The 27,215-nt window shown below is 41.2% G+C and overlaps 1 protein-coding gene across 1 annotated transcript in view; it reads right to left on the reverse strand.

The window, feature by feature from the left end:
* LOC148033488 (phosphatidylinositol 4-phosphate 5-kinase 9-like) overlaps positions 1-22,812 on the reverse strand; it is a 33,728-nt gene extending 10,916 nt beyond the window's left edge. The window contains exons 1-7 of the mRNA XM_087681426.1: positions 21,576-22,812; positions 19,046-20,778; positions 18,698-18,862; positions 8,427-8,592; positions 8,175-8,285; positions 7,869-8,056; positions 3,250-3,401 (exon numbers count right to left, since the gene is read on the reverse strand). Of these exons, the coding sequence (XP_087537552.1) occupies positions 3,250-3,401; positions 7,869-8,056; positions 8,175-8,285; positions 8,427-8,592; positions 18,698-18,862; positions 19,046-20,535 (2,272 nt within the window). The 5' untranslated portion in view covers positions 20,536-20,778; positions 21,576-22,812. The remainder of the gene's footprint in view (positions 1-3,249; positions 3,402-7,868; positions 8,057-8,174; positions 8,286-8,426; positions 8,593-18,697; positions 18,863-19,045; positions 20,779-21,575) is intronic.
* Between the last annotated feature and the right edge of the window lie 4,403 nt (positions 22,813-27,215).

Genomic DNA, 27,215 nt, shown 5'->3' on the forward strand with positions numbered 1-27,215 from the left:
GTGCCATGTCAGCAAGTGCCATGTCAGCACCTGCAGTCAGACAGTTTTTTATTGCAGTAATGCAGCCGACCTGGTGCAGTTATTTTCTATTTTTTTGGCTATTTATAGCCAGTTCGTGGCTCACTCCAGCATTCATTATTTCAGATTCTGATCTTGAGATTTGTTGGCTGAGACAGACTGTGCTCGGGCTGACGGAGATCGAGGTCATCAAATCGGATACATACGCAGATATTTCCTCTGCCCCCTTGTGTATTTCTGCACTCTTATACAGCATACTACACCGCAGATTTTCTGCATTTACACTATCTCCTTTTCTTTCTCTCTCTTCTCTGTGTGTTCACTCTCTCTCTGTCTTTGTCCTACGCTTCCGCATCGCTGCACTCTGACAATATGTTTAAGCCACATTAACACATTTGATTGAAATTTAATCAAATGCTAAGTAAAGCAATAAAATTTCACATCCTTGTAACAACAGTCATTGTTGGTAATGTCACCTCCATGCCCATTTGTGGTGTCATCTTCTCTGAGTTCATGGCCTTTCAAGGCTTCCTACCTAGGTTCTCTTCATTGAGCAAACCATATTCCTCAAGGACTCTTCATCAGGAGCTATTCTTGCAGCAAGTTGGCAGGAAAGAGGGATATACAAGCTTCATTCCCCTTCTAGAGTGGAGGGTCCTCCTCAGTCGTTTTCGATTGCCGCACCCATTCTCCTTTGTGCACCACTGTGGGATCTACACCATCCTCCACCATCTCCTCTAATGGTTTCATTTTAATTCACATTCCCTTCAGAGAGGGACAATATCTGCAATGTAGTTGTGGATTCCTTGCCCTGTGTATTTTGGAAGGAGGTTCCTAAGATCGTGAGGAGATTCTTCACAGAGTTCAGTTATCTTCAAGCCTTTTCTTCATGCGGCGACCTCTTTCCTTCATCATCAAGCCATTGCCTCCTTCCGCTTGCATACCCATTTCGTGGCCCTTGATTCTTATTGTTAATTCTTGGCAAGTTTTGATGCCTTTGATAGCTCGTTGAATCGTCACTCAATTGGGTCATAGGCTTGGCTCACTCATTCTCAAATGGACTTCTCAAGAGTGATCCATCCGAGGCCTCTCCACTCCCACTACCCCTTCAATAGCTTCTCATTATCATCTCTTGCTTGGGTCATAGGCTTGGCTCACCCATTCTCAAATGGACTTCTCACGAGTGATCCATTCGAGGCCTCTCCACTCCCATTGGCCTATAGTGGCCTCCTGTTGGATCAAGCTTTCATCTAGAGAGGTGGTCTTACTCGGCTGGCATTCTTCATTGACGAAGTTCATTGGCAATGACACTCCTACCACCCTCAGATTCGTTCCATCTTCTTTGGTCTTCTGCCACATCCAATATCTGAGAGGGGGTGTTAATAGTCATGTGTGTCATGTGTGGTCATCCGTGTGTGAGCCTCAATCTAAGTCAAACAAGGACATTTGCAGCTTTGGCATTGTGTATATCTATCATTTTATGTATCCCAAATACTTTTGGTGGAGTGTACACCAATGTATTTCATCTCTAGCACGGTGATCATTTGATCAATGGACATGTTGAACTAGGCGTCCATATTTTGGGCTTGGCTAGCTAGTATACCGATTCCCACTTCAGTTTGTCTATTTATAAGTAGCCTGCCTCCTCACTCCACTCATCCATTATCTGCTATTCATTTACCCAACCCTCCTCATTCTTCTATCTCATCCCCTTGCCTCCATTTGGTACCCACACTGACGCTCCAAGCTGCATTTTGGGACTAACTGTTACGACCTTTCATTCAATCCATACACACTCTCACAAGGACTTGATCGTCTAATACCATGTAAGCATAGAAAATTATTGAACATTGAATTAAATAAACAAGAGAAGCAAGAACACATAAACTCAAAGAGTGAAGACATGGGACATGAAATCCATCTTTCAAAGCATGAGAACAATAAGTACAAATCACATGGGTAATGGCTCCCCACAAGAGTGCCTCCAGTCTCCCTCTCTTCACAAGGTGTAGGCATTCAAGGAGATACACTTAAGAGTGGAGAGGAGTGCATATAAGTAGGCCATGGAACGAGACCCAAGACAACAAGTTGGCCAAAATCACATCACCCAACTACCCACTCATGCGCACTCTCAAATGGACAAAAAGCAGCCCATAAAACTTATCAAATGTCTAATGCCAACAAGAACAAGCCATGAATATGCACATGTATCATGAACAACCACCAAAACCAAAATTCCAACAATCAATACCATTATCCATACTAGTGTACAAAAGTTCAAATACACTTTTTTAGGGTAGGCCTTTTCTAGAAAGTTTTAAATAGGTGTTTCATAAGTTTATGAACTACACAAGTATGAGACAAGTTTCCTAACCTTATGAAATGGCTTTTTTGGCAACTATGGTTATGGGTAAATATTGGATCTATTGAGAAACATTTAGAATTTTGCACCACAAAAAGATACTTAAAAGAGTAGCTTTAGCCTTATCTCTAGTCCCTTTACTATTCGTGGATATAGACTCAAGGCCCTATTGTGTTGATCACACTCTTGGACTCTTGGCCTATAGGCCAACACATCCATACACTAGGATGGTGTGGATTGGTGGTATGGGATGCTAGTCCTTGTAACATGGTCATGACCCGGAATGCTACTTGCTCCTAGGCTTGGGGGTGAGCCTGTCTGGCTCTATGGCTAGAAGGTGAGTTTGATGTCCAATCCATTTATATTCAAGGATATAGCTTGTGTTGTGTCGCATGTGCAAGTTGGATCCTAGGCAGACGTTTCACTTGATAGAGGTTGAGTAGATCAAGGTTGCTTATGTTGAGATTGCCACACTCTCATAATGTGCCTTAATTAGGCCTTTTTTAATTATCAATAATTTTTCACAAAGTCATTTATGGGGATACTTTAGTTGTTGCACCACTAGCACGATCTTGAAGTGGTAGAGAAAGGGAAAGGCTCTTTTCACAAAAGATGAGACCTACAATTCAATGGGATGAATAACTCGAGGCAACATACAAGACATTGCAAACATTCAGTGATAACATGTCCAGCATTATGACTTAAGGATCCATGTCATGGTTGGCAAACATTCAAGCGATTGTGCCTTGAAGGGATTTTTATGAACTTAATATATAAAGAGCAAAACATTTCTAAAGTAGTAAATGTTGGATTCCTGGTCTAGAATATCACGCTCATGATCATATTGGCATTGTTAATTTAACACATACCATCATCAATTGTAGTTGTCATGTCTTCTTCTATGATACTTTGTTGAGCACTCAGCTTTGCATATTGTGGAGCTCTTCGATGAAGTCCCAATAGTAAACTGTAGTCCATAATTTGTTGGCTTTCAAGAAAGCTGCAATCGTCCTCAATCTGTCTGCAAAAGGGCCAGTCAAGTCAATGACCTCTCTCTCTCTCTCTCTCTCTCTCTCTCTCTCTCTCTCTCTCTCTCTCTCTCTCTCTCTCTACATGAGTGTGTATGCCTCCTGAATGCGTGAAGGTGTGCTACAGCAGGTCCTTGTTTCATGGCTTAATCTACAATCATGATGGAGCTGTGCTGCAGGCTGAAATCGTGATGCAGGCGGAAGCCCAGGAAGTCACGATGCAGACTGGACTCTGATCATGATCCAGTGGGACTGTCACATTGCTGTGACTGCATTTTGTTTGTGACACACTGCAGTTGACTTGGACAGTGGTCTGATGCAACAGTCTTAAATTGCAATACTGAGACAGCAGTAAACAGTTTGATCATTTGGGAAAGGCATACAGTAAACATGTACTGCAAGTTTAACCTGGGCTTAATCTAGATTGCTGAATTGCAGGAGTGAGCATTGCATACCATAATACTGTGACCAATACTTGTGGATGCATCGGTCATAGAGGATCATACATTTGCAAACATGGGTGAACCAGCATCAGCAGAAAAACACCCACGAGAATCAAAAGATGCTCTAAGGTCACAAAAATACTGAGAACATGCAAGGGGGTCTAGATGACATGAGGTCTCTCATAAGAGCTGAGCTAAAAAGAAATGTATACATCAATACATGATAAAGTATTGTTGGAGATAAAAGCACATATGAACACATGTATTATTGAGTGGGAGAATGGGAAATAAAGTGAAATAAAGGCTAAATTACAGGCTGAAATGGCAGATAACATCGTGAAATTAGATACAACTTGGAAGAATGAAATGAACAATGAGAAAGTACACTAACACATGCATAGCAAACAAAGAAAAGTAAATTGCTGAGTTGAAATCTCAGCTAGCAGCATATAAGCAAAGTCTTGATACATAGAAGCCATCATTGGGGTTGCACCAAAATTGGAAAAAGAGATGGAATGCCTTAAGAAAGACATGCATACATGAGTAGACATAGTCAAAGGAGCAAGAAAGAAAATGGAAACAATGGAACACATTCCTAAAGAAAATGCTTGATGGATTGAAGTTGCAAAAAAGAACAAAGGAGAGCATGCAAGCAAAGCAAAAGTGATGAATGGCAAATGCCACCATAGAAGAAGTAAGATGGAAAATTCAAGCACTCCGAATTGATGTAGTAGCATTGCACTGAAAAAGGCAGTCTAGAGTGAAAAAATGGGGTTGAAAGAGATATCCATTCTAGATGCATAGCAAGTGGGAGACCCAATCAATAAGAGAGGTTGTATCCTCATGCTGACATTTGAAAACATAGATAAGAAAAAATCCTTCTCACAAACAAGGGGCCCTCAAGGGAGAAAAATATAACTGCATGAGAATTTAACACCTACCTTGCTAGAACATAGAAAAGACAAGCATGCCTAGGATATTGGAAGCGCACAAGCAGGGAAAGTACGCAGTGTACAAAGATGGTAGGGTGATTATTGTAGAATGTTAGTCACAATGATAGTGTGTAGCCTATGAGACAGGATGTCAACATGGAACTACAATGGAGCACTACATTGGGATGCTAGTTATTTTGAGGACAGTTTTCGAAATATGGACATAGCCATGTATATAAAAACACATTAATGCAAAGGGAGCCGATTGCCAAACGTTCAGGGGTTCAAATAGAAAAGTACATTCTGCTCACAAGCTCGGACACCTAGCAACGCTAGGGACTTTGGGGATGTGGCCATACTTTTTCGAGAGGGTCTCAGAGATATTGTGTAGGTGACACACAAAGATGCACAATACATGTGAACTCAACTTATGCTTTACAAGATGGGTGCCCTTTGATGCATTATATGAGGATATCATGAGATATGCCAACTTGAGAGATGTACTATTGGTAGGGGATTTTAATGCATGAACTAGGGCTAGACAGAGTGACTTTTACATATTGGGAGATGCAATGTTCAAAGAGATCGATGCAAATGAGGTGGATCTACATAGGATGACCCAAGACAAAGAAGTATGCACCTATGGGACACACTTACTAGCTCTAGGAAGTACACATAGATTAGTCATTTTCAAAGGCATCTCATCCTAGCTAGGATCAGATACCCTGATATGCTAGAATCACAAGGAGGAGGTAAGTACAGTGGACTACCTCTGATAGGATCACCATCATTAATACTAAACATAAAAAAATTTTAAGCTGTCGAGGAGACTGATTGGGATTGCAATAGATCATGCCATCTTGACTTGTATAGTCTCTTGCAAGCACATGAGGGACACAACATCATATCTTCCTAGGCACCCCAAATATCACCTTGTATAGGAGTCTTCACATATATATAGTGGCTCTATGCATGATAGATTATATATGCTAGATTTGAGTAGATCCCTAGAATGCACAAGAGATTTGGTAGAGGTCTTATATACTTCAGCTATGTATGCATTCCCACACACCTTGGTCCCATAAAAAACCCCATGCTCTACGGCCCTGTGATCAATTCCAAAGGCTTTACAGTAGTCTTCAAACTCATTGGAGATGTACTCTCCCCTATTATCCGTCCGAAGAGCCTTGTTTCATAACTCGTGCTTATTCTCCACTGCTTCTTTGTACTCTTAGAACTTTGAAAATACTTGTGACTTCCTTGTGAGAAAATATACAATAGCATATCTAGAATAATCATCGATTAGTACCATGAAGTATTTTGCTTTGGTGAATGATGCAGGATTGATAGTACCACAAATGTTGAAATGTACTAGTTGAAGGGGTTGAGATGTAATTGAATGAGATTTAGAGTAGGAAAGGTGTGTGGCTTGGCTTAGAGCACAAGCTTAACAAAATGGAAGTTGAGAGAGAGAGGATGGGATGCCCAAGACAAATTTCTTGTTGATAAGTTGTTGGACATGTTGAGAGACATAACCAAGTCAAAAGTGCCATAGAAGGGATTCTTGAGGTGAGCTTGAGAGTGAGGTGGAATTAGCAGAAAGTTTAAGGATTGAGTAACCAAGAGTGTAAAGCCTACCTAATTTTGGACAAGTGAGTTTGAGAGAAGGTGAAAGTAGCTACAATATAGTGGTCCCCAAAGAAGTGAGTAGTAAGAGAGACTTGAGAAGTGAGCTCACTGATGCTGAAAAGATTTTTCTTGAGATTTGGAACATAATAGACTTTATGTACCTTGATTATGTGGTTGGATGGAAGCTCCACTTAAATGGTACCGTAGCCTTTAGCTTACTAGATGCTGTTGTCCCCCATGGCTACACTGAGTGGAGCAGACATCTCTTTAAATTTTACCAACCATTCTTTGTGGAAAGTCATATGATGAGTAGCTCCAAAGTCTAGAAACCAGGTGTATTCTTCTTTGGAGTCTTGATAAGGTATCCAGACACTTATAGCTAAGCTGGTGATGGTGTCTGATTGATCTTATGTGTCATAGTTTCCAATGCTAACAAAGTGAGCTTTCCCTCTTGAGTGATTTTTGTTAAATCTATCTCTTTGCCGACAACCCTTTTCTATATGACCTTGACTTTTTGTTGCATGCAGTTACAGCTAGGGCTTTGGTCGCTTGAGTAGAAGAAGTGGAAAGAGTATCCCTCATAACTTGTTCTTGCTTGATTCTATTGATGAGAGGCTGAAGCTTGAGTTTATCAGTGGAGGTTTAAGTGGTGATAAAGGCTCTCCAAGATAGAAGCAAAGTCCTTTGAGTTGATAGGGGTGAAACATGACTTGTTTTCATGTTAATGAAAGGCGTAATGCATTGTAACCCTGCCCTGTAACGACTGCCTGAAAGCAGCTGTACAAGTTGAGAGGGGCAAAACCCAGCTTGTTTTCATGTTAATCAAGGGCGTGATGTAATTTCATATCTAATCAGACTTAAAGTTGTCATACACTATGGCTCCCCCATCTGTGATGACTGTCTGAGAGCAGCTGTATTCTACAAGTTCTAGATTGAAACATTACACATTATGCATAAAAAGAGGCATTTTAGCAAGTAGCAAAGTTGACTGTTTGCTATGCTAGGTTAGACCAGTCAATGCCTGCTCCATTATATATTAGCTAGCCAATATCTATCAAGACACCTTTCCTGACAGATACTCTTGACTTATGGCAAGCCCATTGACTAATTAATTCATGAGCAAATTGTCTGAGATGACATGGCCATGCATCACATAGTACTATCCACAGGGATACAATTGGGCATTAGAACCTTGATTTTTCAAAAGAATATAATTAGCACATGGAAATATCATGGGTACAGTTAGACATTGATAATGAGGCTTCATACATCTTCCAAATCCAGTCCCAAAAGAGCTGCTATTCTCATTTTTATATTAACTTCATGAAGAAAATGCAAGAAGCTCCTGAAATATCAGAAACAACCTATCATATATCCTAAAGGCTACATTAGTTTTTTTAAAAACCATTATAGATGCCTTAATTGATACTCCCTCAAGGTTGAGCAGAATTCTTACTGGAGAAGAGATTCACGCCAAGTTGGTTCCAAGTGGAATGTAAAGTCCAAATCAAGATCTTTGAGAGTAGTGGTCTCATCAATCTCAATTTTGCTTGTAGACCGACCCAATGAAGACCCTTTGAGGTCATATCTACGATGAATTGCCAACTCGGTACAAAAAACATTGCCCATCACCACAAACCGCACCTTCGGTGGAAAACAAAAGGGTAATAATGTAAAACAGGATTTCACATGCTTTTCATAAACAAAAGATTCTTTATACTGAAGCTATCATCATTCATGGAATAAATGTGATATTATAAACCTTGTGGCCCCCAGCAAGTTTAATTCGATGAAGACCAAAAAATTTAGTAATCAAGGTGTTCTCGTATTTGCATACATGGTTATAATAGTTCCGTAGCATTTTCAATAAAACCTATGACATGATGCAGCAAGGTTAGGCACATGAATCGTAGATCAAAAGGTAAAAAATCAAACAGATCCCAAATCTTTCTCGTGAACCTCTATACATTTGAGGCAAAACTAAATGCTGAAATAGGAGAATACCCTTATTCACCTTTAATTCCTGCTTCCGTAGAGTCTTGATCAAGTAACGGTCATCATGGGACAAGAAAAATATACTCCCACTTTTTCCTGGTGATGAGAGCTCTCTCAAGGCAGCATTTCCACAAAGAGACATCATGTAGTCAGCTGCATCTATCTTGAACATTTCTCGTAACTTCCTGGATTACAAGTAACTAAAAATTGAATGAGAGTTACTCAACAATGTGCACTCAAGAAAACCAAGATCTCTTCCCTCCCACTCCCTCTCTCCCTTTCTATCTGCACCTTCTCTTTTTCCTATAAAAAAGCCACTTACAAAAGACTTGCTTATTGAAATCATATGCTGATTCTTGCAGCAAAAGGATACAAGTTCCTAGAACAGGACCCAAAAGGATTGTAAGTGTCTTGATAAATAATATTTCAAGCATAAGTTATCCATCAGAGTGATTTCTTATGGACCTTGAAAGCACACATCAAGAAGGATAAGATTTGAGTTAGTTTATGTGCCCAAAAATGTCATATTTGATAGACGTGTTGTGAGATTTGGTCCGTATTTCAAAATCCTAGCATTTAACATATAAAGGAGGGATTGTTGGGTGCCTTATCAAAGCCACAAATGGAAAAATTTTCATTTGAGGAATTAATTTCCTCAATCGTGTCATCCTTGAGGTATAGTTTGTTGGGCCACCAAAATTAAGGGATGCATTAGTCCCCAATTTTGCATACATTAATGCCTAATTTACTCTCCTTAAAACTGCCCAAAAAACATTTTTAAAAATTTACCAAAATAAAACACTTTACTTTTGAATAGAAGGACAAAATGCCCTAAAATTGTCTATATGCTGTATTGTGGGCATCCCCTTTCACCCTTGATCATTCCAACCAGTCACACTCCACTCCAACGTGCTCCCACACCCACCTAGAGGTGCAGTTGCCATCATCCTAGAGGAGCCCACTGGCATTTTGAAGGTCCACACCAGCTGGAGTAGCCATTCTAGCTGCTGATCAGCCTGCCCACACCATTATGCAACCTTCTCAAGACAACCTATGATGTTGCCAGCCTTCAGCCTGCTTCATCAGCCCCTCAAAGGTGTCACCCAACCATTTGCCATTATTGCCAGCTGCCTAGGAGGTTCGCCAGCTGCTGCCACATCATCACAACTGCTGTGGACTGCATTACCTGCCCCACAGCCTACAATTTTCCTGCTCAGAGCCCAGCCTGTTGTTGTCATCACCTTGCCATCATTCACTGCCCATGGGAGCTGCCATCTGAGCCAGTTTCTGTATTTTTACTGCCTGTAGTCTCCTATGATATCCTGCTGCCCTGAGGACTGCGTCCATCTCCCTCCACTACTCCCAATGACATCATCACCAATGGACTGCTGCTGCTTCTGAAACCAGCCTTCCTTCTTGGAATGGGTGGTGATAACCTAATTTAAGAGTTAATTACAGCAATAAATAAATGCACATAAAATGAAATACACACTTTACCATATCATTCTTGGACAGTAGACTCCTTGTTGGCCCCAAAACTGGTGCCCCTTGCGGTATTTCTTTAGCTTTCATTCAATTGGAAGGAGTACAACTTGAGATTCTCCAATCTCCTCCTGCTAACGAATTGCTCTTGCTGTCATAAATGACCAGCAAGCCTTTTGGGTCATTTGCCCCTTGATTCACCCAGGACTTCTTCTCCAATTTGACCCTTAGCTGGCCAAATGCTGCCAAATGCTGCCCCAAATCAATTCGGGATGGGCTGGCTCCTGAAATCCCTTGATAATCTTCAACTATCAGCTGTTGCTGATTTCAATCCCTTGAGCCTTCAATCTCTGGCACAAATCCCAAGGTGGCTGCTAAACCCTAATTTCTGCTGTAAATTAGGGTTTACTGCGGAAATTACAGATCAGCCCACCAAAAATGGCTGAGATTTCCTCCGAATGGCTGAGAATTGCTGAGAATGGCTGAGCATAGGCTGAAGGAGATGAGAGAATGCTGTAGAGAGAGAAAACTCTGAGATTTGTCGCAAAGAACTGATCAAAATCAGCTGCTGCCCTGCTGTATCAGCCCCAAATGGATGCACCAACAACAATAGGAGCTTCAGAGACTGTGATCTTCAAGAGAAAGTGCATCAGCAGCAATTGGCAGCTTCCCAAGGTCAAGAATATGCAATCTCCATCACCAAAATGGTCTCCAATGGCTGGGAAATGGCCCCAAAAGCTGGCAGCAACGGTCCAACACCTCTTCTCAACAGCTCCAAAATGAAAAAACGAGATTTCCCTCTCCCTTCAGCCCTATTTAGCCTTTCCCCCACTTGCATGGAAACGTTTTGCCAACTGGCAGCTTTCTTAATCCATTTCCAGCAATTTCTAGCCATTTAATTACTTTTCAGAATTAATTAATTCTAAAAATTAATTCAGTCCTTAATCCATGCCCAGAAAATTGACCTTGCCCATCTAAAAATTAATTAGCTAGGCCTTTTGCAACCCAAAGTGGTCCCATGCATTAATGGACCCTTGGACAAGCATTAATCCATTAATTAATGCCTAGTCCCTAGTATCACCACTGACACTTAATGGCCAATTAATGGTCCTAGGGGCAAACTGACACCAAAATTCACCTAGAATCTAACAAGTGTAACTTGTTACAACTTTTGCCTTTGACACCCATCTTTTTCACAGGGTCCTTCGGCCGTTAACTGTGAAAAAGTAGCTTGCACCTCACATGTGCAACACATGTGCATCTTTTAATTGCACATTTTATTAATCCTTTAATCAAATGTCAATTAAACATAAGCAAAGCATCAAATTTTCACGTCCTCATGACAACTTCTGCTATATTTGGGGATCTATCAAGAGTACAACACACTATTGGAGCTATTCTTGGTGTGTCTAGTGTGTCTAACACCATACTCAGCTCTCATCGCCGGCCCTTGAGACACCAAGGTTTGAGGCCCTACATTGTATCACCCCATCTTCATATTCATTCACTTTAATTGAGCATTCTATAAGCTGTGTTCCTCATGCTGTCATACATTTTGCATTTCTCTTTGTTTGCCCTAGCATTGCTTTACATGGTATCATGGCTAGGTGCTCTTAATTCACAACCTCCTAAACCTTGATAAGAAAGGTTGGCATGCAAGAGCATGTGAGAACACAAGAAGAGATGTCTCGTCCATCATCCCCAATGCAGTCCCCCTCAAAGCTCATCTCCTCGGTGCCAACATCCCCATCACTAGAGGCTCTAAGGGAATGGTACACTCAATCTCCTTCTCAAACGCAAGATTCCCCTCAAGTGGAAGGTACCCCTTCAAGGTCCATGTATCTTCTCACCCAAGATGAATATGTGGAGATCCAAAGCCAAAGACATGAGAGTCTCAAACAAGGGATAAATCCTTATACTCGTGAACTACTTCACCATTATCCTATTCCTTTGATGCATCATCTAAATGACCATATCTACAACTCGAAGGAAGGTGCACCATAGTCTGAGTTTGAAGCTATCAAGGATCTAGAACTCATAGCCCAAAGAGGACAGACCAACATGGGCACAATGTCATATCCAACCTATCCGGCCCCACAACAATCAATTCAAGGTATATATGTACACTCCACTAGCTGATATGCAGGCCATGATTATAAGTATTCATGATAATTTTGATGCATTCCAATATGTGAATGTAAAATAGAGGTGGGTGGAAGAAGATTAGGTAATACCTCTCACTGCTTGCTTATTCTAAAGATTTTGCTTTTGATGCATCTTATGCTTCACAAATCCTGCCCATCCCACCCATCACATAAGTTCCCTCCGCTGCACACATAGCCACCCATTCCATACTTCACCACATCAGGGTGTACACATCCTTTACACACATATCTTATAGGTGCATTACCTATCCCTTAGATAGGTGGTGGAGGTGCAATGGTCATGGGCGTTCCTCCTCTTGAAGCACCATGTGGGACCTACAAACACAAATATCCATCTTGTGTGTATCAAGCTGCGAACATCACTAAGATGCCCACACAATTTGCATATTACCTATAGCTAGTGGGCCACCCTCGGACTTTAGAACCTTCTACCCCACTCTTCTATGCGGTCATTGGGGTCAAGACTTCAAGTGGATTGTAGGCAATTGTTACATCCTTGGACATCTGGATGGATGCTAGTAGCATTGGTCTCAGTGGTCATGAAGTGACTTAGTGTCAATGCATTAATGGCACTTCAAGGTTAGGATAGCCAAGTTCTATATTTAGGGCTCAAGGCCCTGTTATGCACATCATTATGCAATTGCCACTCTCGGACTCTTGGCCTGTAGGCTGACATGTCCCTATACCGAGATGGTAAGGGCTAGTGGCATGGAACACCAGCCCTTGGAACATGGTCATGATAGCTTTCTTCATTTCTTTAGAAATGCTAATATGACTAACCATTGGCACAGGCCAATCCCCAGCTTCAGCAATGTATACTATGTTCCGACCCTTGAATTGAAGTGCAAGGGTCTTCTTAACAAAATTGGGAAGAGGTCTAATCTTGTAATGCCAAGGCATGCCTAAGATAACATCACAGTTACCTATGGGTGCAAGTAGAAAAGATTCTTGGTCGTGGTAATCCCTAATTCTAAGATTCAACTTCCCTTGAATAGGAGTAGAATTGGTTGTAAGTCCTTCAAATGCGAACCTGATCCAATTGGTGTTCCCAAACGATCCGGTGAATTTTGTAGCCTTTCAGTAGTATCTGCTGACACAAAATTATCTGTGGACCCTAGATCAAAGAGTATTAAAACTTGTTGATTGTTGAGTGTCCCCGAACCCTTTAAGAGTTGTCTTTTCTTCTCATTTGAATGAGTGTTAGCTTGCACATCCGGAATAGAATTTGAGGATGGAGGAGAAGGATCTTTAACCACATTTGCTTCCTTTCTTTTGTGAGGACAATCAGGCTTCATATGCCCTAACTCACCACAAAGAAAGCATCTTCCTTCCTCTTTGTACTTTTGTATCTCAGAGGTTGAGAGATACTTGCGCTTCTTCTTGTTACCATTTGGCTTTGAATATTGGTCATGGGTAAAGGTAGGTTTTCTTCGATTAGTCTTGTCTCTTGGTTGATCATAGAGCTGCTCTTGTCTAGCTCTATAAGAACTCATCTCCAACTTTCGAGATGTAACAAGTGTATGCAAACTTTCAGCTATGATGGCAGACTCCATCATGCAAGATAAGGTTTCATGTGGATACACCTTCATGGTTCTGTGTAAATGAGGGAGTAGGCTAACTTCAAACTTTCTTTTTTTCTCTTCATTGCTGATCTCCATGAAAGGAGTAACCTTGAGAAGAGTAGACCAAAACTTGTCCACATAACTAGTGACCTTTTCATGCTCTTTCTGGCCTAGCCAATCCCACTCCTTGACATCATTCTCAAAATCATGAGGCAAAAACTGAGCATAAAACTTCTTCTTGAACTTTTCCCAAGTCGTAGGTTTCTCCAAAATGAGAGTCAACCACCAATTGCTAGTGGTGTCTTTCAAGTGCATGCCTACATGCCTGAGCTTGGACTTTTCTGAGAAATTACCATCAAAAAAAGTAACTTCAAATTGCCTAACAAAGGCTGACGCCTTAGCAGGATCTCTCTTACAGGAGTAAGAGTCAAACTTTATGTCCTTATCCCCAGACTTGAAAGTCTTAGTCTTCTTAAGCTTGCTCCTCTTATGGTCCCTCTTTGTTCATTTGCAGATTGCACGAGACTTAGAACCAAGAGAGTAGAAACTAGAAGTTGATGAGAAGGAGGAGGAACTTGAGTAATCAGGGGAGTGGCTAGTTGTTGAGGAAGACGACTCCCTCCTTATCCGCCTCACTCAAGGTGAGGTCTTTTTACTCTTCTTGACCCGAGAGTCCTTCCTTCTAGGAAGCTTCTCAGCAATTGGATGCTTTGCATCTTCACCATCAATTGATGAAATGATGGTTCCTCCAGTATTACCATCTTTTGGAGGATTCGGTCCTTCATAAGTAGCTTCTTCCCTTGCTCTTAAATTGTCGATTGATTGATGTACTTCGGGAATCTCCAACAAGCTACGATACTCTGTCAATTGAGCCTATAATTACTCACTTGTAGGTGCTCCATCAGTTGCCATCTTTACCTTCTTCTTGCAAGGATCGCCTTTACTGTGAGAAAAGCAAAGAGACCTGCTCTAATACCACTGTTATAAGATCCGAGATACACACTTGTAGGCGCTTCATCAGTTGCCATCTTTACCTTCGTCTTGCAAGGATCGCCTTTACTGTGAGAAAAGCAAAGAGACCTGCTCTGATACCACTGTTATAAGATCCAAGATACACACTCAACTTTCTTATATACTTAAAAGTTTCCATGTGCTATGTGGTGAAATTTCAAGATTGTTTTCACCTATGGAAGGATGCAATTGGATGGAAAAGGGTGACCTAGCAAATTATTCTCAGTGTTGCATCTTACCTTGATGTGTTTCAATTAGAGCCAACTTTGGATTGGGCTCTTTCAGGTTCGGCAAAGCATAGAGAGTCTAGAGTATTGCCTAATGCTCAAGGGGAAGGATGCATCTCCACTCTCCAAGTGATGGACTGCTCAGTTATGTAGTGGATTTTGAATGTACTTGGTTTGCATCCAAGGTACTGTATGCAGATAGTATTTCTACCATTGGGATCACTATTCAGTATACTAGTTATTGTGAGTTGGTATGCAGATGTGTATGGTTTACACCTAGGCTTTGAAACTGTACATTTGCATGAGATATACGCGTCCAAGAGAAGTACATTTGTTGAGTAACATGCGGTCTGCAGATTGATATATGCTTTATATCCATATCATGTGATACATCATTGCTTTGAGGCGTTATTTATGCTTAGTTTATGAATTACTTTGCCTTGATGGTCAAAACAATGTTGGGTTTTGGCATGTGGATGCATCCCTTACGATTCTACAATGGTGGTTATGATGCATGTGTGCGGACTGTAACTAGTTTAAGAAAGGAATTTTAGACACACAGAGTGCATGAGCACGATTAAGCAACATGTGTACATGATGTTTGACTATGATGCCGGCATATATCTCCAATGGTCTCATTAATGCCTTTGTATCATTGCAGTGTGCAATCGAGGACAATTGCAAGAATTTCAAGGGGAAGTTCTATCACTGGATGTGTACTTTTAACGCTTAGCCTTGGCATTCTTCAGTTGTGCACATGCGAAGGGCAAAGTCAGTTAAGTCACAGCGATAGCCTAAGTACCCTAAGTAGGCAGTTGGTTTCAATGGCAAAGTTGCAATAAGTATATTCGACAAATACTTGTGGGTGCCTAGTGTCAGTTTGGGCGTAGGATATTAAATGGAACTTTAAAACGTATAACCATGGATATCCTAGCCTTAAGTGAACGTAGAACCATGGATATCCAAGCCTTAGGTGATCACATCCATGCTAAGGTGCCTCAAAGAAGACACTGATGTCAATGCTGATCATATTCAAATCCTCGGCATAAAAAGTAGAAATACAATAATTCTATGTAAGTAACAAACAAACCTACAAAAGCACATCATAACCACAAGTTCATCACCTTCAACCAAGGAGCCCTCCCATGTGATAACAACTAAGAGCAGAGCTAGCTTGTTGTTGAACTCCCATCATGGACTTGAAGCCACACAAGCTTTAGGATTACAAAATTGCAAGACAAACCAATGCATACATTGTCTTCTAATACCCCACTACACCATCCTCTCACACTTCCTCTCTAGCATGAAAACTCATGAGTGGCAATATCACTAATACTAGAACACAAATTCTATGATCATAAAAACCTTAATTGCTTGACCAAAATTAGAGTCAAAGTCAGAAAGAGGAACCACCCTTGCCCTTGGCCTCCTTCAATTGCTTCTTTGCCCCACTAGCTCCTAGTAGCCTTAGTGGAGAAGCCTCTTCTTTCCACAAAGGTAGCACTTCCACTTTTTCTTTTTATCACACTCTCCACTCAAGAGTATTGCCAAGCAGCCACTCTTGATGAAGAAGAAAACTTCCCTTGTAGCCTCAAAGCAAAATCGTGCTGAATCAACATAAGAGGTCATGCGTTGGAAGCTTACTGATGTGCTAGAAGTCTGATCCTACAATGCATTGACCATACCATTGTACTTAGGAGCAAGCTTGTCCACCAAATGTGCCTCTAGTAAAGCCGTGAACATGCTATGAAGTTGGTACTTATTAGTGCTAATTCATAGAAGAAATACATGCATGAATTCTCTATTCTCAAAGTGGAGGGTTTGAAGCTGACTACAAAGGGTCAAAACCCTCATGGTGATCAGTGCCTTATCCGTGAGCTAGAGCTAGGTTCACACTTCCAAAGTCATCTCACAAGAGGTAATTGTAGGTAGGACATCTTTGGCTCAAAGGTTTGTCTTGGTTCTATTGATACTACACACCCTCACATGCTCCTAGCCAAAAAGGGTAATTGTGCGGTTGGACAAAGGACATGCTGATGCTCTTTCATGTTCAATAGATTTGATGTGTAGCATTGAGCCCAAATGTTCTAGCAACTCCAAACCTTGGACTATTGTATCCAATGCCAAATTCATGATGGAACATGCAACATGTGTGATGCCACACAAGGGGATCCCAAGGTCATGCTTATGCTCTAGTGGAGGAAACTAGGTGTCATCATGGTGAGCTATCCATGGAGCTTGTGTGGCTACAAGAGGCACGCAGTGCCTTGCTTGACTACTTCAACTTCCAAGAGGGATAGTTACATTGAACTTCTTATTCAAGGTGTTTTTTGGCTAAGACACATTCAGTCTTGATCATGTTGGAGTATCCATGGTGCATTCTTGGTATTCTTGTTCACTGCTTGTTCACCTACACTCTGAGAGAGAGAGTTGTGATTTGGTCATTTCACAAGTTCACCGATGGCCATGCCCTAATTTATGGGTGGCCTCTTATTGTTTATTTGATTATTGGCCGACTATTCATGGTACATCATATGCTATCTTTTGTCTATAAAAGGAGGATTATAGCCACAGTCAAATGAGTCTTGTACTTGCTGATTCTTGGTGTGGAGAGAGCAAGCCTGGGGAGAGTGAGCTGGTGCCAAATCGTTGTGCTCTTTGATTATTATAGTGGATTCATGTTCATGTTTACAATTTGTGCATTGTCTCTTTCTTTGTTCCATTGTCATTTATTTCTCTTCTAACATGAAGTCCCTATGCTTCTATGCTTGTGCTATAAGGCTGTACATACAAGACTCCTTCATGTGACCCTTCATCATTGTCCTCGCTTCTTACAACCAAGTTCATCAGGAGTCAAGAGATGAGATGAGACTCCCCCATTGAAACGTGAGTCATCATTGAGCTTGCTTTTCTTCTTCTGAAGCTGCTGCTGAGAGTCCTTGAAAGGAGAGAGGTCTGATGAGTCCCTAAACAAAATGGTACACAATCTCACCCTGCAGCAACAGAAAATGTACCTGAAGATTGTATTGTGCAACAATCTTGTGGGAAAGCTGTTGCATCTGCTCCCACTAATGACACATATGCACAATTTGGGTATCTTTGGGTAGCAGATGGTCTGTCTGGCACACCCAAGTGTGCACTAAGACAAATTGTAACCTCCTGAAAAAGTCAAGAATCTCTGAACAGATGGTCATCTCGGGTGCACCCAAGTGTGCACTGAGACAACATTGTAACCTCCTGAGAACGTAAAGAATTTCTGAAACTTCAGAAGCTTATCATATTCCGTGACCGTCAATATCAGAGTGCATGTGAGGGAATGCTCATATGAGCATTCAGGAAAATACAAAAACTCCAGTGGTGTTACAAAAACTCCATAGGTATTGGTAACACTACCACCTGAAAAAAGCCAAATGCTGGGAGCTGACAGATTTTCGCCTGGAGGAGCAGGCATGCTGGCTGAAAAGGCGAGTGTTCTAGTGTCATCTCTAATACAGTTTAGTATGACTTTGGAAAGATCAGAAGCAAGGAACGTACAGCGGTTTTAATATTTTCATGTTGCCTCCAAAAGCCATGAACAACCTTGATGATCTTCTGTTTAAACTTGCAGCAACTCAAATTCCCTAAAGATAAAGATTCACCTAATGCAGCCCATAATACAGATTTTCAACAAAGAAGGTGAAGTTACGGCTTAGCTTAACTCTTATGCTCTTTAAGAATTCCAAACCCTTGAAGAGATCCTGTAACTATAAAGATGGGAACAACTGAGAAAGCCAGGAAAAACCTTACAAGAAGTCACCTTGCTTAGGACAAAATTTCTCAAGTAAATATGGGTATGAAGATCACCTGAAAACCATGGGACAGTAATCTTTCCACCTAAAATCTACAGAAGGGTGAGGGGGTGTCAGTTGAGACCCTTCCCTTGGAAATCTCATCCAGATTCTTGCTCGATGTCCAAAGTCGGATGGTATAAGGTCACGTTGAGGTCCAATGGTTTTTCCAACACTGTACCTGCATGGAGTCCAAAGCAGGAGTAATTCAATGCTTGCCATGCGGTTAATGAACGTAAGTTTTGAGGATATGTAAAACCTGAGGGGCCTCGTTACATAGTCTGAAGATGCAAACCAGATAATAAGCATTTTCAAATCATTATGATTCCATAAATCTGCAGATAAAGAATTTCAAGATAAGGACCTGATACCAAGTTGCAGGTTTAACATAAGATCGTAACTCCTGTGTCCTTTTATAATTGTTTCTCCCGGTCTTTTTATCTCCTTGCTCTGGCGTTTTTGCCTGCGCTTTGCACGCTTGGAGGGGAAACGCTCTTTCACAATCTCATTTATGAGAACGCCTTGGGCATATTCTCTCTCAACTATGGGAAGTACTGTCTCCTCCATCTTGAACTCATCATCTTCGAGTATTGGTTCACCTGCTATAGACGAGGTGCTTCCTACCTCCAAACCCATAAGTTTCATCTCTAGACTCCACTTTCTTTCTAGAGATACAGCTCTTGTTGGTAAGGACTCTGCTTTTCTCAAAAAGTTGGTAGTCGAGCTAGTAGAAGCAGCGACTTGTCTTTCCCTGTGCAGATCTTGCCCAACCATCTTACCAGAGTCCCGAGATGACATACGCCAAAGTCCAAATGAGCGTCTGCGATTCCCAGGCTCTTCCTCCACATCACTGCCAATGGATGATCCATGCAGAAGCAACCGGTATTTAGGTGGCTCTGTGCCAGGGGGGTAAAATGTGCCTTTCCCATCCTTCAAGCCTCTGCTCCATGTACCTACATAGCAGCCACTCTCCACCCATCTGTAGACACCACGACCATGCTCCTTTCCATCTGCCCACTGTCCCTCAAAAGTGTCACCATTTCTCCAAGTAAGCTTACCTCTTCCACACATAACATCACCTTTCCAATTTCCTAAGTAGAGGTTGCCATTTTTCCAAGTATATGTGCCAGTTCCCTCTCGTTTTCCCTGGGACCAGTACCCTTTGTAATCATCCCCATTAGCATAGCACTTCTCACCATAGCCATGTTTCAAGTTCATTATCCAATTTCCAGCATAGACAGTCCCATCTTCCTGAGTGTAAGTGCCAAATCCATGGAAACACCCATTCAGAAAACTCCCTTCATACATGGCCCCTGAGGGCCATGTAATCTTTCCTTTCCCTGACTCCATTTTATCAGAAACTTCTCCTTCAAATGTAAAACCATCGGGCCAGGTGTATTTCCATGATCCATCTCTTCCTCTTTCTTTACGACTTCCCAACTGCACTTCACCATTTGGTAATAAAGATTTTGCTTCAGGTTTTGGAATATCAACAACTGTGTCACCATCAGTAGAATCTAGATCACTCCTTGCTGGCAAAGTTAATATAGACAGGTCCTCAGAAGGATGGATTTGATCTTGTCTTGCCTGGATAGAGAGATATAACTTTTCCTTATCGTGAGTAGTATCTGGTAGGGAGCCAGACATGCAGAATACCATAGTTAGCACTGTTTTGATGAGGAGGAGAGAACCCCTATCACCTAATGCTCTAAAGAGCAATCTGCAGGTTTGAGGAAAACCCTGTGTATCAACGTTTAAGCATTGTGACCCTCCATCGAGCCAGACAGCTACACACTCCAATGTTGCTGCCCGTGTAGATGCCAAGACAGTAAGAAGGTGTTCCCAGCACCGCATCCAACATGCTTCTCTGGCCTTTCCAATATACCTTTATCGTAAGGTCTAAGAATTGAAATCCACAAACTATCAGGCAGTGCACATCTGCTTGGACTACAATTACATATGTCTACTTGGCCTTGACGGTCTCACTATGTTCAACTTAACCAGTAGAAGCTCCTGTCAGCCAGTTAATGGTGCATGAAATAGCCACCATCCTGACGATGATTTCCGTTTAAGGTATAAGTCCACCATGGAAACCGCCTGCCCAAGAAGTTCATTCATTAGCACTAACATGTGATAGCATTCTTCATCAAAATGGGAAATCACAAAAAACGAATAAGCAGTATTGTTGGATGTGGTTGCTAGCTACCATTATGGATTTTAACTCTGCATATTTTTATGGAACCACCAAGGAAGGATCAGAAGCACGTATTTTACAATTCAAACTGTAAGTACTTGGATGAAGAACACTAGATGGTTTATGTGCACATTGCAAGATCACCAAAAACGATGCCCGATCTATAAGAGTAGGACTTGTTCACGTGGTTAACAAAACCCCAGAATCCAATAACAGCAGATGACGAGCTTAATTCTCTCCTGTTTGACCTTATTCTCTGTGTCCAACATCCAGTCTGCATTATATGCATGATGATTGACCCAGTAATGATGTATAAAATAGGCTGCTTCCCTCCTTTTGAAAGAAGTGCAAAGCCAGTTGCCTGCTTGGAAGGAGATCTTGATTCAAGGCTAGCAAGTACTTGGATCAGTATTAGAAGTTAAGTAGCAAAAGATTGGCAGTTGTTTGCAAAGCTGTAGCACCAGGAAACTGCCTATTGATTGATGGATGCAATCATTGATAGTCTTTTGCACTTCCGAGCAATGAAAAATCTTTGGATTGTTAGTTTCTCATGTTGTGCTTGTGTGCAGCATCGCATTATTAGAAGCATCTCTCGATTATTTGCTTATCCGAGCTGCCCAGGCAATCATAAAGGGCCCGCATACTTACAATAGCCAAGCAAATCAGTCTTTTAAGAAAAGAGACGGTTGGAAAGACTTACACCCTTAAGTGCTCCCAAAATTTGGGTAGGTGTTGGCACAGAGCAATTTGGCAAGGCAGCTGAAGCGAGGAAAGAATCAAATGGACCTAGGAAAGAATAAAATGAACGCGAGGAGCTTCTTCCTGTTGAACACAGAGAAATGAAGGGGAAGGGAAGGGGCCAATGACTAGTCGCAAAAGGCTATTGAGCAGGTGGGCTGAAGCTGTTTATACCTACTCAGGAGACGAGCGATGGTGGTGGGAGCCCTGCTTCCGCCAGACAAGGGAACGAGGGAACAGGGGGAAGGGGCAGTGCATGTGTTTCGGAGAAAGTGGGTGTGGGCAATTCCCTCTGCAAAAGCCAGCTTTCCTTTCTTTTTCCTCCTTTTTTGTCTCTCTCGAAAGATTGGACAAGGAAAAAAGAGACTCCGGACTGCGAATGAGCCCCACTTATGAAGAAGACTGATGAATTTGGAGGTACAGAGACAGAGATAAGTGCGAAAATACTATTGGATCTGCGGTTTTGAAGGAGGCGACTTTGGAACTGAGTGTGGGAGAGTGATCACCCCCCCCCCCCCCCTCTCTCTCTCTCTCTCTCTCTCTCTACCTACACCGTGTTCCACATTCGGGCACTTCTGGACACTAAGTGCTCCGTACACTCAGAAAAATTCCTGTTTTGCGTTTGAAAAACCATCCCCTTCAGTAATCTAATCTAAGCAATCCCTGTACTCTCTCAACGAGAGAGAAGAAAGTAGGGGAGCGGGGGGAAGAGTAGCCTGCCGCCCCAAATGCTATGATGTGAGTATGTGGGTGTGTGTAGAGTGTGTGTAGATTGAGAGCTGACTTTTGCTGGAATAGGGATGTAAGGTCGGTAAAGATTGCTTGCTTTCTCAAAGATTTGCTTGCTTTGCTGTTGCAGAGGTAGAATTGGGCAAAAACAGCAAACCGAGGCTTGCGAGAAAGCGAGAGCTGCAGCCTGGAAAAGAGGGCACTGTTTAAGTGGGAATTCAGAGGTTGCGAATGTGGCCTGATTCCTGATTCTTTGCGCCACAAGATCAACTACTATTCGTTTGCAGCTGTGTGTGATAAAGAGCGAACTCAGACAGGAGGAAGGGGGAGGAGGGGAGAGAGAGAGAGAGAGTTTGTGTGTGTGTGTGTCCAAAAGCTTTTTTGCGTGCTTAGGGCAGTACGGAGACAAAGGATTCTCTTAGTGTTGTTGGGTGATGAATGGTTGTGCCTCTAGGGCCTTATGTAGGCCCTCATAGACTAGAGCATTTGGCATCTCGTCGGGACTCGGCAGCCAGCGAGAGAGAGAGAGAGAGAGCTTGTGTGCTGGAGACATATGGAAGCAGATTCTTATGAGCAGGATAAGAGAAGCGAAAATAGAGAAAAAGGTGAAAGACTAGGTATAGAAATCAGACTATGAGCAACAATTCACCATGTTGTGGTCACATCATCAAAGCCCTACCATACCATGGTGAAGGTCAACTTGCAAGTGAGCCTTTTCATACATGCCGCTAATATGGCAGCAAAGTTTCTCACACCTTGTTTGAACTATGGGGAAAATATGTGTCAAAGGGTCTAATCCATGTATCAGTTGTGTTGCCCTAGGGATAGTATGACAAACGCAAGAGTTGTGCTGCCCTAGGGATAGCACGACAAACACAAGTTCTGGTGGGGTTTTACTAGTAGGTGATCGCACCAACGGGTTTGTTGAAGATCATCTTGCAAAAAGTCTCTAAGAAAATGTCAAAGTTCGTCGACAAAATGTCAAAGGGAGAGAGTGATTGGTTGAATACCCTCTTTCCATTCAGCACACCCCATGGAATTTGATAGCTACTAGTGCTATGTTAAACCTTGCTTTTTCACAGGGGTTTGTGGGGCTTCTCGAGGTTAATAAAACCCTAGTTGCATGATAGGCACTAGGTGCAGCTGTGTTGTAGTGGGGGGGAGGGGGGTTTGCCTCCCCCAATACCCACCAGATGTGTGACTTGGCCCCAAGACTGGTGGTCTAGACATATGGCTTAACCTCATTTGTCATTTCTAAGAAAGTGACTTTTTTATATCAAAAATCTATGAGCTTCATTTGCACCCAAATTGCTTATGGAGATATTATTGACAAAAAGTTACTATAGCCTTTTGCCATAGTACCTCGTATGCAAGGCTCATCAAATGTTTAATCATCAGATGAATCAAAAACAAATAACCATGTGGTAGGGGCTATCTTTTCTAAGGCATATCCATAACTTTTTCTCGCCAATGTGTATTTTGAACCTCCAGTAATGCACTCTCCCAACCAATGTGTAGATGAAGAGATCTCTATGTGGTTGGACAAATCCCCCCTTTTTCAATGTGTGAGTCATTGTTGTCGCTTTCTTTCTCCTCCCTTGTCATCTTTTCCTCTCAACCTTCTATTATCTATTGCACTTCAAAAATTGTTGGCTCCATGTAAGAGAACCTTGCAAGTGTCTATGTTTAAGAGTTGTCTATCTAGTCCAAGATACAAGTCAATAGTTTGCACATGATTGAACTCTTAGGGTAATCTATAACTTGCATAGATTATGTTAGAAGTTTAAGTTAGATGAATGGGAAACATATCATCCATCGAGTTTTTTTTTCTCCTTTTGTGGTTCATGAGCCTTGGAGGCTGGGGATTGGGGGTGGGGGTGGGGGGCGCCAAAGTTTCCCCAATTTTAGGGTAAGTTAGATGAATGGGAAACAAGTCATCCATCAAGTTGGGTTTATGAAGGGTGGTAGTTTCCCATGCTTAGGGTAATTAGGGTAGTCTAATAACTTAGATAGTTACACACCCAAAAATATTTGTCAAAAAAGTGGCAAATCGATGTGGGGTGTTTCACACTTAATCACCAACTTAGTCAAAAAGGTTAGCAAGGTAAAAAGGTATGCCCACTTAAGGTAAAGGGGCCAATATATGCTAGAAGTTTATAATCACACCAAGAAAGGGGTGGGGGGTTTACAATAAATTAGGGTGGTTTAATTACTTGGCTAGTTACAGACTCAACGATATGTATTGAAAAAGTGATAAATGAGTATGTTTCACACCTAATCACCAACTTAGTCAAAAAAGATTAGCAAGGTAAAAGGTATTCCCACTTAGGGTAAAGGGGCCAATAGAGTAACACTTAATAATCCCCCATTGAGTCTTTTTTATCCAAGTGACTTGTATAATCTTCTTTTTATAGCTAAGCTACATATAGCATATTATACTCAAATAAAAGATATGAGGCACTGATATTTTTATGAAGTAGACCTAACTATAAACAAAGGATTCACAAAAGAGTGATAGTGATGGGCCGATACAATGATACTCTACGATGCATTGCTTTCAAGTTTTATATATGAAAAAACTTGCATGGCTCAATTATTTTACTCATATTAATCCTATGTCAAAATGGTCACTAAAGTGGGGTGGGATGCACTTTACTTTTGGGGGACATCACTTTATTGGCCTCGTTTACCCTAGTTTCTCAAACTCTTGATAACTTAGAGTGGATGCGCGTATGAAACTCAAGGTAGCTACATGGATATAGGTTACAAGGGAAAATTGTGTGACAATGGCAAGTTACAACACAAATAAAGCATTAATAGAGCCTAGTAGTACAACAATTCCAAATACATCATGCATGTGATTGTTCAAATATGCAAAAGTTTGCTATATTGGCAAGTTACAATACAAATAAAGCATTAGTAGAGGCTAGTAGTACAAGAATTCCAAGTATATCATGCATGTGATTGTTCAAATATGCAAAAGTTTGCTATATTGCACTATTAGTCCTTGCATGTCTCTACAATATGCTTTTTTTTAACATGTGGTTTTTGTTCTTCAAAATTTGTTCATGCCAACAAATGGTAGGCCATTTTGTTTCAGGTCTTCCACATCTTGCATGCTCTCCTCTCTTGCCCAAGTTTAATGGCAAGGGTAGGGTAGGTGTAAAACTACAGTGCTCCCACCACACATATTCACCCATATGCTCAAAGAGATGAGCAAGACACTCCGGTCTCCACATTTGCACAATTGATGATTAGTTGCAACATTTTGATCTACAAAGTTGATGGCCCGTGGCTTGACTTCTATTATTCACATAATTGCATTGACATTCATTTATCTAAGGGAACGTGAAATAGACCTCAAGCTAATTTCTCAAAAGGGACATTGCTTTTCAACCTTTCAAATTACCAATCAAAATCACAAAGACAATATTTGTGTTTCAGTGGGAATCAAGATTGTCAATAGCCTTAATCCTCGAGACCAAAGTCCTAATGCCACACAATATTGACTAGTAGAACTGTTGCACCCATACTAATATTCATCACACTTGATCTAGACAAAAGAAGGCTAGCACATACAATATCAATAACAAACATGTTACATTGCTTTGAGATGTTATTATGAAAACTTCACAAAAGCTACAAGATAAATAATGGCTTCAAAACTAAGTGTACTTATTAATGCATCTAATTATAGTCTCATAGGTCCACCCTTCCACACATTAACTAAAGAGGGATGACATAGTTGAGAAGGATTTCTTTTTAATTTTTCACCTTATTATCCTTTTGTTTGAAAATTGAAATACTTTTTCCCTAGTCCTTTGAAACTTAAATGTTTTTCCACAAGTACTTAAGATGAGAATCACAAGTATTGCATATATCATTAAAAGGCACATAAAAATGGCTAAATTGACTTGCGTTTCTTCCTACTTATTAAATCCACCTCTCAATACTTTTTTCCTCAGCAAGAAAGGCTTTGACACTTAATATTAGTGTGCTTGCAAGGTGAAGCCCTAAGGAATCTCACAAGCCCTTTCAAATCACCAAAGGCATGAGCCGTAATTACACACTTGGAGATATCGAAAATGAAATGCGTGAAGATTTGAGTGTAGTGACAAATTTGCAACAATTGAAGTACAGAGATTTTGAGATGATGCCTATCTATCACTGGTTTCTCTCAAATAGTTTATCAAATCCCCTTTGAAAAGATTGGCCTAGAAGTTGATATCTGTTTATTAAAGTTCAAGGTCCACAAAGATGTGACAGCCCTAAGGATGCACAAAGAAGATAGTGGAAGTGTTTCAATAACATCAATGAAATGTATTCTCGTGCCCTCCGAAGGAAAGAAGCTTTAAGAAACACATAGTACAACAATAAGTGTGCAAAGATAAATGCACGAGAAAGACTTATAAGAGCAAAATCATGCAAGGATGAAGAAGAATATGCAAACTTTGTGGTGATCATGAGGTCCTTCTATAAATTATAAGGCTTGGGTGGCATACTTTTGTTCACAAAAGGTTTAAGTTTTAAAATGAGAAAGGGACCCCTCAGCCCACAGCAAGGGAAGGTAGGCTCTTACTCATTGCGTGCGTGTGCACATGTATAATGTATAAGATTTAAAAAATCATATGCAAACATAGATAAGAAGCACTTAGACTTTTGAGGTTAGGACATCTTGAGCTTAATTTATGACTTTGAACACCCAAAGAAAGTAACAATTAAGTCCATCTAGACCAATAGGATTTCCCAATGTCCCCACCTTTAGATAGATGAAGAAGAAAAATGTAAAAACTATTATAGACCAAGCATTATGGAGCACAATGTCCAATAAAAACTATGGAGTAATGAGAAAAGTGTTGTGATGGAGTATTTG

This window comes from Lygodium microphyllum, chromosome 7 (assembly GCF_053477565.2).
Source record: "Lygodium microphyllum isolate KBCC chromosome 7, Lygodium_microphyllum_v1.1.10, whole genome shotgun sequence".
Classification (NCBI taxonomy): domain Eukaryota; kingdom Viridiplantae; phylum Streptophyta; class Polypodiopsida; order Schizaeales; family Lygodiaceae; genus Lygodium; species Lygodium microphyllum.